Source organism: Festucalex cinctus, chromosome 3 (genome assembly GCF_051991245.1).
Source record: "Festucalex cinctus isolate MCC-2025b chromosome 3, RoL_Fcin_1.0, whole genome shotgun sequence".
Lineage (NCBI taxonomy): Eukaryota > Metazoa > Chordata > Actinopteri > Syngnathiformes > Syngnathidae > Festucalex > Festucalex cinctus.
In genome coordinates this window covers 3,719,433-3,734,200 of record NC_135413.1, presented here as the reverse complement: position 1 = coordinate 3,734,200, position 14,768 = coordinate 3,719,433, and the positions used below count along the sequence as shown (strand labels likewise).

Genomic DNA, 14,768 nt, shown 5'->3' with positions numbered 1-14,768 from the left:
TCAAGGCCTTCTTGACATCAAAACCCCCAGATTATTAATTCGTCCAAACGACGACCCAATTATCGCTACATACGTGATAGAGCTCGAGTTGTGCAACTTTTAGATTTCTGCTGGCTGAATTTGAATTTGTTTGTCTTTGTGTTATTGTGTTTCCGGAAATTGTGGGAAGTCAGGTCACAGCCGATGTGCGTCGCTTTGACCCGACTCGAGTTACGTGCTCCGGAGTAGCTAACCGCGAGCAACGTAAACGACGTCCGAGTCACTTTCCCCGTGTTCCTCCTACACCTAGCTTGTGGGAGAAGTTTGAGTCGTGACTGAGCTTTTGTAGCCGCCGACTCAAAGTTTCAGCTCGTGGCGAGCGGATTAACAGAGCGCTAAGACGTTAGCTGCTTACCTGTACCGTGTACGCATTTCCACAAGGTGGCGCCATAGTCCTTGTGAAGAGCTGTGTGGCTCGTGGAGGCGTGGTTGAGTACCTCCCCCTCCCTTCTCGTTGGCGAGTTTGAGCCACGCCTGCAGACGCCCCGAAGGGGAGTGAGTCCTGCAGGCTGTCAGCTGTCAGTCAGTGTTTGGAGTGACACAGATCACTCGAGCTTGCTCCACTGTCAATAGACAACTGACGCCCCCCCCCCCACTGCTGCTTTAACGCCAGTGGCCCTTGCTCCGCGATAATTCTGATTCAATGTCACTTCACATTGCTTTTTGAATTGTTTTCCGTGTCGAGCGTTGTACTTAGTGATTCTCGTCACTGTTAGTACGCAAGGATAATAAAAAATTATCCACGTCCGATTAAACGCAGTTGTAGGCTTAATTGACTGCTTGCGTTTAATGATTATAGTAATAGCGACCGCATTCTAGCCTTTTACGCTGCCTAGCGTGAGAGCAATTACGGTTGCATCAACAAAACATACTGCTGGGTCAAATTAATATAAAGGAACTATTTACACTGTTGTGTTTTTCTCTTTTTTCTCTTTTTTTCATATTCCCTCTTATCCAGTTTCATACTAGGCTAACTTGCTGTATTCTCGACTTAACATTCTACTTAATTTAGGGTTTTGTGTTTGTTTAGTTGATTTGGTAGACCTAGTATTATTATTATTATTTTTCATTCGCCCCTGTAACAGCACCTATTCGGCTCCATTGTGGCCAGTCTTGAAGCCAAACGCCACATGGAGACCAACCATTGACTATCGCAAACTGAACCAACAGGTTCCTCTTTCGCGATGGCCCATGACACAACTTGAACAGGAACTTCCCAAGGTTCGAGATGCCAAATTCTTCACCACCATCGATGTGGCTTCGGGGTTCTGGACGATCCCAGTAGACCCCAGGGATCAATACAAGTTGGCATTCACCTTTGGCAACAAACAGTACACTTTCAACCGGTGTCCATTCGGCTACGCCAACTCGCCAGCCGAATTTAACATCTTCCTCAACAAGGCGTGCCCTGACGCCTCCGCCAGGGGCAACCTCATTTATGTCGATGACATTATGATGAGGAGCTCCTCTTTGGATGACCACTTGATGGAAATCGACCACGTTCTCGGACAGCTGTCTTCTGCAGGTGCCAAACTGTCCCTCCTGAAAGGTCAGTGGTGTCGCACGAAGGTCAACTACGTGGGGATCTTGGTTGGGCCGAACGGGATTGAACCACAATCCAGCCGTATTCAAGGCCTTCTTGACATCAAAACCCCCACCGATGTGTCAAAATTGCGCAGCTTCCTTGGCGTGTGCAACTATTCGCGCCAGTTCATTGAACACTTTGCTGACATAGCACGCCCTCTTACTAACCTGCTGAAGAAAGATACGCCCTTCAATTGGGGTGACGAACAAAACAACGCGATGAATATGCTAAAACAAAAGCTGGGCTCCGCCCCCTGTCTCGCGTACCCCGATAGCAACAAGGAATTTTTCTTGGAAGCAGGATTCTCCGACCATTGTTTGAGTGCGGGTCTATACCAAATGTACGACCAGGATAAACGCGTCGTGGCGTACGCCAGTAAAACGTTGAACGGCCCCGAGTTGAAATACTCCGACTGCGAAAAAGCCCTGCTTTCCACAGTATGGGCAATCAAACATTTCTCAAACTACATTGGATGCCAAAAAGTAACGATTGATACTAACCATCATCCGGTTACTTTTCTTAACAACCAACGCATTCGAGACGGCGTCGTAACGAACGCGCGCATTGCCGGCTGGCTTATGGCGTTACAAAGTTACGATGTTCGAGTCCGGTACACGAAAAACGCAAAGTTACCGCTGGGTACCGATCTAGCGATTTGCCAGAACTGTGTGTCAACTTCCCCGACCCCGCCGACAGACGTCGCCGTGGCACCGATGCCGGAATTCACGCGTCACCGCTATTTTGAGGAACATGTCTGCAAAGACATGCCTACGGCTTACGTGGATGGCTGCTCTTACCACCACCAAACCTAGCTGCAGGCTGGGGTGGGCATCGCTTGGGTCAACGACACACCGTGCAAACCACTGCAACTCCAATTGGGCCCCCACTCTTCTCAATATGCGGAAATCGCTGGCATCCTGATTACACTCAAATTGGCAGTTGAAAACGGTGTCGCGGTGCTGGTTATCTGCACTGACTCAAACTATGCCCGCCTCGCCTTCACCTGTCGTCTACCGGTGTGGCGTCGAAATGGTTTCCTTACGTCAGCGAAGAAACCCGTTAAACACCGCGACCTCATCTTGACATGCGACCATTTGGTTTCCTCCAATGATATGCATGTCTATTGGAAAAAGGTCCGGGGACACTCAAAAGTCCCAGGACCTGACAAACATTTTAACGACCTAACGGACACGTTAGCCAAACAAGGGGCCCTCAACGGGACTCCTTGGACATTTGATACAGCTTGGCTGCCCACCCAGCCCACCCTGGAGGTCCATGTTCTCACGCGCCGCCGCGCTGCGGCCGCCGCTGAGTCTCGTGACGCCCCCACACGAACCCCTACGGGGCCCGTGGCGTGCGTACCGCCCATCCGAACCTCCGACTTGGTCGCCCAACAGGCCGGCGACCCCACGCTTTTCAAAATAATTCAGCACCTTTCTGATCCTGTCGCCAACCCCGTGTCGCCTGACGCGTTGAGTGACGACAGCGACTTCAGAGACTTGCTCTCCGTGCTGCAAAGGCTGCGTCTTGTTAAGGGCCTTCTGGTCTATGACTCCGGGTCTCCGCCTGCCCTGCGGTTGGTGGTTCCACGGAGCCAAAGGGGGGTCTTGCTAACATACGCCCACGACGCGCCTTATGCAGGCCACCGCGGATTCAAGGCCACTGTCACCGCACTACAACAGGTGGCATACTGGCCGCGCATGCATAATGATGTAGCAACCTACATCAAAGGATGCCTGGTTTGCTGCCAGTTTCAGCCAGCAAACCCGAGTCACCGAGCACCACTCCAACAGAAATGAGTCAACTTCCCATGGTCTGATCTCCAAATTGATTGGGTGGGACCACTGGTCAGATCTCTGAGAGGGAACAAATACTTTCTTACAGTAGTTTGCGCGTTCACCAAGTGGGTAGAATGCCTGCCTGCTCCAAACGACACCGCACACACCACTGCATGCCTGCTGATGAACCACGTGTTCTCCCGTGTTGGGTTGCCCTCACGGGTTAACTCAGACAGGGGAACCCACTTCACAGCCGAGGTAATGCAACAACTTTGGGAAATGCTCGGAATCAAGGCCCAGTTGCATATTAGCCATCACCCGCAGTCATCAGGACAGGTGGAGCGGACTTATCACACCGTGGTAAATTTGCTGAAAAAGTTTGTTGTTTCCAACCATCGGGACTGGGACACCCGACTCCCACTGATCCTCATGGCGATTCGAGCCACCCCTCACGAATCCACAGGGGTGGCCCCCTTTGAAATGATGACCGGACGGCGAATGACGCTGCCCCTGCACCTGATGTATCAGCCAGGAGAAACAAACCTAGCCACAGCATACACGGCCTCCCAGTACGTGGTGGACTTTCAAGCCCACCTCCGGGCCACGTTTGCATTTGCTCAACAACGGCTTAAGCAAAGTGCAGAAGGTCAGAAAACCTACTACGATAGGAAAGCCTCACGAACCGAGTTCGAAATAGGTGATCGAGTATGGTACTACTTGCTCGCGCAACCAAATGCTAATACTCCGCCTGCCCAGAGGGGCATCGCCCGGAAATTTCTTCCCCGGTGGTCAGGACCATACGAAATCGTCGACAAACTGTCACCCGTCGCCTATCAAATTAGGATGAATAAAGGACGTCAGGGGGACCAACTGAGGTGGGTCCACCGAAACCAGATTAAAAGTCACTGCGGTTTTGAACGTCTGAGAACGCAATCGAGCGAATCTCAGGACCAGCATACGCGCGAAACTGACAAAGGGGGGTCACCAGCTGACTCCGAGTCGGCGACCCAACCGACACCCGCGACAGATGCGCCGAACCTGTCAACTCACCCAGCTGACTATGACGACTAAGAGTACTATACGCGGGAAAAGGGGGGGTTGATACCCCTCTGCACATACTGGACAAAGACAGACTTGTTGACATAGCACCAAGCGAAGCTAACTCGCGTGCTTTTATCTGTTACTAGGAGATGATGCGGACGACGATTCTGATGTTGTGTATGACCGCCGTGGCGAGCCAACCAGGGATGGTTGAACCTGGACCAGCCGCAGGAATTGCCTTGAGAGAACAACCAGGGTTGCTCATGACCAACTGCCTGACTCATACCCAAAGAATATTCGTCAAACTTGACCCACATACAACGTATAGGAAACACTCGGACCATGACGAGAGTGGCACCAGCTGGGCTGGCAAACACTTTGGTATTCGAGCTACGTTCCACGCTGCTGAAGATATTATCCATATGCTACGACAACTCGAGAAATTCGTGGTCACCCAATCCGACCTTAGTGGGGCTCCGAGACGTGAAAAACGATTTATCGGAGGCCTACTCTTGGCGGCCGCGTCAATTGGGAGCCTGTTTAGCATAGGAACATCTACTGTTAACGCCGTTCACTTGAATACTATTCGTAAACAAATTAGCGAACTTCAGGCGGAACTACCAGACATCCGAAGTAATCTGGATCGACAGTCCTCCCAGCTACAAACGCTTGGCGAGACTCTTAAAGGTACGATCCTAGTCCTCAACACACATAGCCTTATGCTGAATCAGACTAAATCGGCCTTGAAATTGCTTGCAACTGTGATTCAAAAAGATATGGCCTACGCTCAAGGCGTGATGATGCTTATGGATGACCTGCTGCGTGAAGTTAGTTCTTCAGTGGACCAGCTCGCTATGGGAAAGGTTCCCCCGTACCTAGTACCGTTACAATTGGTCCAAGATATTCTTTCTAGAGTTTTAACTAGTCCGGCGACTCCGATTCAAACCCATCTCGCTTTTGCTCTAGGAAGCGCTACCGTGTTATATGTCAAACCCCAAGAATATGAAGTAGCTTTTATGATTACTTTGCCGATTATTGATGCACGTAATATCTACCGTCTGAAGGACGTTATTAACGTGGGCGCTTGGCAAGGGGATACTTACGTAAGGGTTGACACGCCTGAGGTGATTGCCTACCACGAATCGAGTCCGAACCTCTATCTGGCCCCAAATTTGCAGATGTGTACGCGTACTAAAGATATCCATTATCTGTGTCCCAGCAAGCCGTTCCTTCGAGATGTAACGGATGGGATTTGTGGTCTCAAACCTTTGGAGGAGGGATCGAAATGTAGAGCCGAGGCCACGCCTCGATACCAAATGACTACAACCCGCGTGGAAATTGTTGGCTCGAAGTGGCTGGTTAACACCCCAGCCTGGACCGCTACTCTGAGCTATGACCAACATGATACCTCGACTAGAATTAATCTGCCGAATCAAACCATGTGGATCGATGTTCCTCGTGACGCCATTCTGCATGTAGATAATATGGCGCTGTACCATTTGGCACCTGAGACTCATCAAAGCGAAATCGAAGTGTCTGACCTCTTTGATCACGACCAACTTAAATTTGATCCCCAGGTACACGACCTGATTCAAGCTGAGGGAACTCAGGCCATAGACTTGACCGCTGTTGAGAATACCCTACAGGCTATTCGTACCACAGCCCGAGCCCCTCCGCCTTCTTTCACCCAGTCTTGGTCTACAGCCGATAATGCCCTGATAGCCTTGGTTATTCTCGGGTACCTTATGACTTTTGGTATAGCTTACCTGCTCTATAGGAAGGTGCACCAGCTTAATAGCCAGCTACTAGTGCTGCGCCAACCGACCTTAGATCTTTCGCCGTAAACGAACACCCCCAGGGGAGAGCCAATCAGATCCACCAAGTGAGGAGATTCTCCTCGACCTCCAGGTGCCTGAAACAGCACCCCCCTCTTCAAAAGAGAGTTAGGGCCCGTGATATAGCCCCGGGTTTTTGAGTTTTAGAAGGCAACAGCCTCTTTTTCGTTCTCTCTCTCTTTTCTTTAATTTGCTGTTCGTTTTCCCCTAGTTACTCATTATATGATACTAGCCTTATAGCCTTAGGAAAAGTTTTCTTCCTTTTCTTTCTCCGCGCCTGTTTTGGGACCCGAGTCCCTCAGTCAGCTGACCAAGTTAGACACACACTGTTAACTGAATACACATAGAGACACCTTGAAAACACACAGACATACCCTGCATACACATAACCAGGCAGAGGTTAGAGAAAAGTTGCACCAGTGGTATGTCTTGAGTGTTGCAGCAGAGCGTGAGTGGGACTCCGGCCGTCTGACCGTGGCCTGGACCCTGGCTACGCATCACCTGGACCCGTCAACCTGGACATCCTGAAGATTCATCCCGCTTGACGAAGGGGGGTCTGTAACAACTATTGCCTAAGTTCCACTCTACCCTCTAATTTTTTTTTTTAAGTTTGCTTCTCCTAAAGCAAATTCTCTGCAGTGCATGAATATTCCACTGCCCAGACAGGATCCAAGCCTGGTCAGCTCCACAGGTGGTCACCCAGCCACCAACAAAACTCTTTTGAAGCCGCTGACCAGGTGACAAAGGAATTTATGCGTCTGCCGAAGGAGTGTATTCAAGCAGTCTTCTCAGAGCCCGAACAAATGGCTCCAATGGCTTGGAATACACAAATGACCGATCAAAGGAATGTTCATGACTTCTTATCAATCACAAAAGGATATTCTGGCGCCTCGCCCTTCCTGGAACGTCTAGATGGAGCAATAGCACCGCCAAGTGGTGAAACTTGGAACTATCCTTAGTGACAATTCACATAAGTAACCGCATTTTACACATTTATACCATGATAATTCTTGACAGACAACTGAACTAAAAATGATTCATGTTATATCTTTGTGTGTATGAACATCCTATTTCATGTGTACTCCATAAAGAATGAAAGATAATCAATATCTCTCAGTTCAGTCAGATTAGACAAGTAGAAGTTACCTCACAAGTTAGTTTTTGATGCATTAATTACGATGTGTGCTAAACGGGTTGTGTGGGAAAACTGATTTGCCAGACTGACCAAATTTAATGCCAAATTATTAATCTCTTTAATAATTTTCCTCTTAAAGTCTGCCCGAGCGAACAGAAGGGTGTGCCATCACCTGCTGAAGCCCCACCCAGAGACTTTAAAAGGATGAGCAGACCTCTGCTCACGCTCTTGCTTCTCCGCCTGCTCTCCCGCCTCTTCCAAAAACTCTGTTGCACGACCTGCAAGTGGCCCAGCCTGCTCGAACTCTTTGTTCCAAGAAACTTGCCAACCACGTGGCCTTTTTTTTTTCTGGCAGCAGAGAGTGGACCCTCGCTCCACGCCACGCCAAAGCAGGTGCAAACTGGAACGCTGACTAAAGACTCTTTTGGTTTTTTTTTTGGTTTTTTTCTTTGTTCCATCATCGGTGCTTGCCCGCCCGGACGCCGCGGCCCCGGCGTAAACTTGCAACGTAGCGCCGGGCTCAAGGTTGTGCACCTAAGCCGCGCACCTCACGTGCTATTCGGTGGCGCTCCGCCGCAGTGCCAACGCACCTCCAACGGCTGGCCTTCCCCGTACGCAGGCGCGTACTGACCGAGCTGCAACACCTGAACTCGGACAGCTGCCCAGCAGAACCAACCTTGGCGGATCGCCGACCAATCAAGGCACGAGCCGCGCAACTACGCCAGGCCCGCAAGCGGCTTCCCCGTGCTTACCTGTGGAATAAACTTTTTTTATTTTATGTTCTTGCCTTTTTTGGAACGAACATTGACTATTTTTCCCCCTTTTTTTTGGAGACCTTTCTGCTCGTTCGACGCAACTCCCATTCTCGTAAGTGCGCTTGATTCCTAGCTCGGTGTATCCACTGCGTGCAACTTACGTTTGAAACATATCACAGATCTGGCAGGTCAAATTTCTCTTTTCCCTGGTTTCCTCATTCATTTGCATTCCTTCCTTATTTTCATTCGCTTTATTTTGTTTCTTTTCTTCTGACGGTAGAATAGTTAGATAGGCAGTGTTTTGATTCTGTAGTGTAGCAATCGTGAATAAATGCATGTTTTATGAACATTATTCCGCCTAAGTCATCTGTGTTTCCGAGTGGATTATTATTCTTTTGTTAGTACAACGAACCACTGAATATCGAGTGTGGCGACTTTAGATTATCAATGACTGATGAAAGGATTTTGGTCGTTGTTTGCTCCTGCTAACCCAAAGCAAAAACAACATGGTGCCCCAGAGGTTATCGAGGTAAATACAATTTACCTCTGTAACGTCCAGATTATTAATTCGTCCAAAAGACGACCCAATTATCGCTACATTATTTTAGTCCAAGAAAATGTCATTTTATTCGTCTAGTTGTGATCAACAAAAACTGTCAACGTTTTAGTCTAGTTTTAGTCAGGACAACCATTTTACCCCTGTATAAGTTTTTTTTTTTTCAGCGGATTATATTGAACCTTTTCGGATCTAAAACAATTTCACGTATAATTTTCTTATCTTTTTGATGAAAAACAACTTCATAGTCCACAATTACAGTGGCTACTCTGCTCCATGCTATGAGCTAGTCAGTTAGCCAGCATTAGTTAGCAGTCACATTATAATTGTTGGAACATTACAGCTGTTGGATTAACGTTAAATTAACTTAAGCCTGTCCCATGTGTTTGTGCTGTGTGTCACATGACAGTGTCACAGACGTGACAGATTACCAGAGACAAGATTTTACAAAATTATATTTTCATCTTGTTTTTTTTCCATGAACTAAAGTGTCCATAGAGTTTAGTTCAGTCTTTATTAAGTGAAGGACATTTTCGTCTCGTCTTCATTAGTCGACGAAAATGCATGTTAATTTAATTCGAGTTATTGTTTATTAATGAGGGTTTTAGTCTAGTCTGGTTTTAGTCCAGTGAAAAATGTGTGTTGACAACTGCTTAACACACAAATACATTGTGACTTATACAGGCTCAGGCAGATTGTCTGTAAAGGTGGATAATTTTGTGCTCAACCAAATCATTTGGCCTAGTTTGGCCAAGCTGAGTCGTGATTGGTCATTACTTGAGTCCTGAGCAACTGTGATGTAATTTTCAGGTCGACAGCAAGTGGCAAAGTGGCCGCCCCCAGAGATGGAGAAAAATGGATTTTGCTGCTTAATTCATAAATGCAATATTAATCAGAATTTTGTGTTTAATATAGTGGTGCCGCATAGAACAGTATTGTAAAGAACATTTTTGACTCAACTTCCCCTTTAAGTAACCACTTACCAATACCATTGAAAGTATATTTCAAATATAATGCTTGACCTGTTTGACTCGCTGGCCAGTCGGACTGTCTGCAATGGTGAACCCGAAGCCTTCCGCTCCTTTCACCATGGTAACCGTCAGCAGCTCAGTCGCTTGCGCCGTCGTAGTGGCAACACCCGGCGTCCCCGAGGAGGCCATGGACACGTTGTCGTCATGCGGCGTGAGCGCCGCCGACGAGCCAGGAGTGGTTGGCGGCAGCGAGGAGCCGTCCAGGTGGGTGTCCCCGGGATGGGATGCTCCAGCCTGCGCCAGGGCCTGAGCAGGCAACTGGGAGCTCAGGGACAGGTACTCCAGGTAAGGATCGTAGCTGTTGCGGCCGTTCACCACGAGTGGGCGATGCTCCATCCCAATGGGAGTCATGGAGCTGCTGGTAGCCGTGTTGGGGTCCTCGGGGTCGAAGGGCAGAGGGTAGCCCCTGCAGAGCACCAGGGTGACACTCTGACCAATGGGCACCGACTGGAAGAGCTTGACCACGTCGGCGTGCGTGGTGCCCAGCACGCAGATGTCGTTTACGTATACAATGACGTCACCTGGAGGAAATGTGGATACAGACCGTCACTCTTATTGAATTTATATTAAGCTATGCAAAAGAACAAGTCACAACAACAACAAAAACTGTACTTTTTTTAGGTATACAATAGTACCGCTACTTACGAATGTCCCTCCATATGGAATTTTCAAGTTACGAAACTCCTCAACAGGAAAATATTGCCTCTTGTTACGAAACAAGTTTCAGGATACGAATGGTAAAACTACAGTATGGGCTGCTACTCGCAGCTCCCTGAGTTGCCTGAACGCAACATACTTACAGCTGCTCTGCCATTGGCTATACTGGCATCTTCCTGGCATCTCATTGGCTAAGGTACATAATAGAAATGTGTCTACGTAGCGTCCTCGTCATATGCCTCGTCATTCGCCACTTGGGCCATGAGGTGTTTAGTTTTACGTATTAACTAACGGATGACGAATTTGTGCAAAAATTCAAACAATTGGTGATTGATGAAGGCTACGTTGGACAGTAAGTTTTTAATTGCGACGAGACGGGCCTTTTTTGGAAAAATATGCCTCGCCGTACGTGAAGTTTCTATCAAGTTTCGGAATTTATTGAAAAGAATCACCCAGAAAAAGTGTTCACTATTCGGGCGTTCACTCACTATGATGATGTTTGCCCTGGACATTTTCGAAGGATTATTTAAAAAAAACAAAAAACAAAACAAGAAAAACAAGGCCTCCAGGCGTGGAACCGTCACTTGTGGTGCCGGATAGCGTGGGTTCACTTGTGAGTGAGTGAGTGAGTGAGTGAGTGAAAAAAAATTTGTTAAAAAAGCAAACATCCTTGGATCAGTTCTTTACAAAACACCAGGCAAAAACACTTCTGAGAGAGAACATGAACCAAAGAGGGCAAAAAACGAAGAGGAAAGCAGTTAAAAAGGTAAATGACCATCATTTTTATTCTTTACTCTATTCTTTGTTTTTTACATTATGCACAACTCTCATTTATTGTGCAATAATCAAATTGTAACATGTATTTGTTACATGTTTTGATGCATTTTTAGGCTTTATAAAACATTTATGTCTGAATTTTGGGAGGCTTGGAACCGATTAGGGCATTTACATGGAAAATGCGTCTCTAATTACAAAATTTTCTACTTAAGAACTTTCTTCCAGAACCAATTAATTTCGTAAGTTGAGGTACCACGATATTGACCATTTTTGCTCAATGCAATATGGCTGATTTTTTATTTGACTTACGTGCAAAAATTTCTTTTCTTACCATGTCATGTTCATATTGTTAAAGTGTGAGAAAGAGATGCTGAAGGATGTGATGTAATGAGTCATCTTGTCATTTTTCAAAACAGAAGACATACGGTATACTCAGTAAAATGATATGAGAAAAACATGACCTTCTGTGCAGTCTGGTATCCATTGTGTTTGGGGAGCGCTCACATAAAAATCTGCCGCGACGTGTTGGAACATGCTGTCTCGCTTAAGTGTCTCATAAAAACACAATATCAGTGTATTGGTACTGCCTGCAGATGACACACAGGAGTGCGTGAGAGAGACACAGAGGTGAGGGAGAAGGTCGATGAATCTTTACGAATATCTCGTACAAACAGTATGACATCTACAGAGAGAGCCTCTGTGGGAATGTCACACTTGACACGCTCACAGATGCGTGGATCAACTGTTTGAGTCGCGTCTCGTGCACAATGCAGCAGAAGGTTGTACGTCCCTTCGGGTGGAACTATGAAAAGCCTCATCTGACTATATGGCGCGGTAAGCGTGCGCGCAGGGACGATGCTCATAAGTGATGCCTGAATAACACTTGGCTGAAGTCTTTATTCGTTCTTATCATGATCATTGATTGAAGTCTTCAAATCACTTTATCTAACAAAAAGATGCAAGAGTGTGGCAGAGCTCATTAAATTTACCTTCAATGACACAATAATACAGATTTTTTTTTTTTTAAGTACCCTCGTGTATTGAGTGCACGTACTATAGCACTCATTTCTTCATTTTGAATGCTAAGCCTTAGTCAAAAAATACAATATGCAAAAGCTGCATTAAACATAATTAGCTATATATTTATAATGATTAGGGATAGGTACCAATAGGGTTGCCAACTGTCGCGTATTAGGCACTCTACAGGTCCTAGATCAGCTAAAAAAGGCAATCTCACTAAGCACGGCACCTGTCAGCCAATCACAGGCATCAGGCATCGTCACGTGCATTTTTTGTAGCGGCATATACTGCACAAGTGGCTAGAAAATAATAATAATAATAATGTGTAATGTTGTGATGGTCGGTTAGGAAGAGAGAATGGATAAACCTGTAAGAAAAAAAAGAAAGAAAAGTCTCCATGGAAAAAGTACATTTGGTGAGTCACGCGCCTCTTTTGCATTTCTTGTTTTTTTTGCACCTGTTTTTTTTTTTTTTTTTTTTTTAAGGTAAAGAGACAAATTGTGCTTTCTTTGAGGTTTAGTATGAGGTTACATAATGATGGCCTGCATTAAGGATTAAAGGGAATGTACAAACTTTGTGCATTTCAAATCTAATCAGAATATACACTGATTTCACTGATCATGCTCACACCCCCATGACAAAGGATGAGAAAGTTGCCAGCCCTAGGTACCGAAGGCGTTACTTTTGTAGTATGGGCCGATTTGGCTCAGTACTTCCGAGAACTGATTCACGTAAAATTAAACGGTGCCATGTTTCGGTTCTGAAGTACGTCGTTTTAAGTTGTCTCTTTGCGGGAGTATGTGAGTTGACAATTTTCCATGGTGCACAACGCAACATTATATGCGGATTACGGCACACTGACGTCACCGACTTGCAGGAGCCCGGCCGGTCTAGAGTTGCGGGGTCGGTCGGCAGAAGCGACTGTTGGCGAGCGGGTGCCACAACCCCGGTGGCAGCTCGGCTGAGAGACCAACCGCCCAGCCCGCGGGTGCCACCGCCTTCGCCTCGGTCCACAACGCAGCGTTCACTCAACCAGGTCCAGCCCAGGCCGCGGCCGGTGGAGGGACGCCTACATTTCCGGGTTTGGAAACGAGCGGGATTTTTGCGCCGCCAAGCTTATCAAATACAGTTTATGAAGGAGGAAAGCCTCCGCAACAAGCAGAAGCTGGAAATGTCCGTGTTTCCCTGGAATCAGCGCACGGATGAGAGGGAGGTGTCGGCGACCCACCAAATAGAATCATGACAGAAGGTAAACGGTTTCACCAATTTAATTTGACTTTAAAATTACTGTACTTAAAATAATAACAAATGTTTTCAGATTTCACATTACTAATTTGTTGTTTGTTTTTTAATAATAACTATAAATATACATTAGTTACTTGTTAGTTACTTGGCACCCGAGGCAGGATTTCTTGTAGTGCCACCATTCCCCCCCAAATGGATAATGAGAGCCTAGCAAAGAACAAACTTAATTATTTACATCAACCATTCAGAGTATTATTTCAGTATTGTGAATCGGGATTTTACAAGAATTCTTTTTTTCTTGTGTGCTTTGCTTTCATTTCATTGTTGATTGTTCTGGTAACTGGTTCTGATGATGCAGACCAATCTGAGTAGCACTCAGTACCTTATGAGAGAACATTTATATTCACGCTCTTACTGATGAAATCTGGATTTAGAGCATCTCCCACACTTATTTTATACTTATTGGTACAACCGGATGTCACAGTGGTATTTTCGCTGTAGAGGAAGAAAATAACGTGGAAAGTATGCTGTGGAAAAGTCAATTTACTGTGTGACAACGCAAGACGGCCGCCACCGGCTTCACTTTTTGCTACAGCATGAGCATGCCCAGTTAGTTCATTTAGTACATCCGTGCTGTATCAGCCTGTGCATCCACCTGAGAGTATGACAGTGATCTTTTTTTTTTTTTTTTTTTTTTTTTTTTTTTTTTTTTTTTTAGCTTTAGGAGAGCATACTAGCGTTTTCATTTCATTTTATGAACTGGGGTGGGGGGGTGGGGGGTCATTACCTTTTTTTTGGGGGGAACACGCTTCATCAACCTAAATCTAACATTCTTCAGGTTGAACAGTGGCCTTGTGACAACTGCAAAAGTGCTCAGAAATATTTCCTGTCACTTAAAAGCGGCAGTTCATTCTGAAATCTAAAAGACAACCGGGGGAAAAAAAAAAGTGTAGTTTTGTCACAAAATCACTCGTCACTTCTGTAAACAACTATGTCCGAATGAATGACTCTGTGACACAGCCCCTTCTTTCTGGGTTTGGTTAGCAGTTGCCTTCATTTGCCTTTTCGATTTGGGACTGTATGATATGGATAACATTTTTATCTTTGCTAGCGTTAACCACGCCACACTCTCGAAGACGTGGGCATTCCTCCCATTCTTTCGGATGCCTTTGGCACAAGTGCTGGAAAAGGTTAGTTGTGCTGCTCCTCTTTGTTTTAGTAGCTGTTCGGAATAGGGTTGCCAATTTTCTCATCCCGAAATAAGGGACAGGTGCACGGCATGGTATCATGGTGGTGTGAGCATGATGTGTGAAA

At 46.4% G+C, this 14,768-nt stretch overlaps 1 protein-coding gene across 12 annotated transcripts in view; it reads right to left on the bottom strand.

Moving 5' to 3' along the window:
* The window catches only part of magi2b (membrane associated guanylate kinase, WW and PDZ domain containing 2b), a 738,212-nt gene that overhangs the window by 235,330 nt on the left and 488,114 nt on the right, over positions 1-14,768 (bottom strand). For all 12 annotated transcript variants that reach the window (XM_077515476.1, XM_077515479.1, XM_077515478.1 and 9 more), the window contains one exon: positions 9,747-10,276. In XM_077515476.1, coding sequence (XP_077371602.1) covers positions 9,747-10,276 — 530 coding nt within the window. The remainder of the gene's footprint in view (positions 1-9,746; positions 10,277-14,768) is intronic.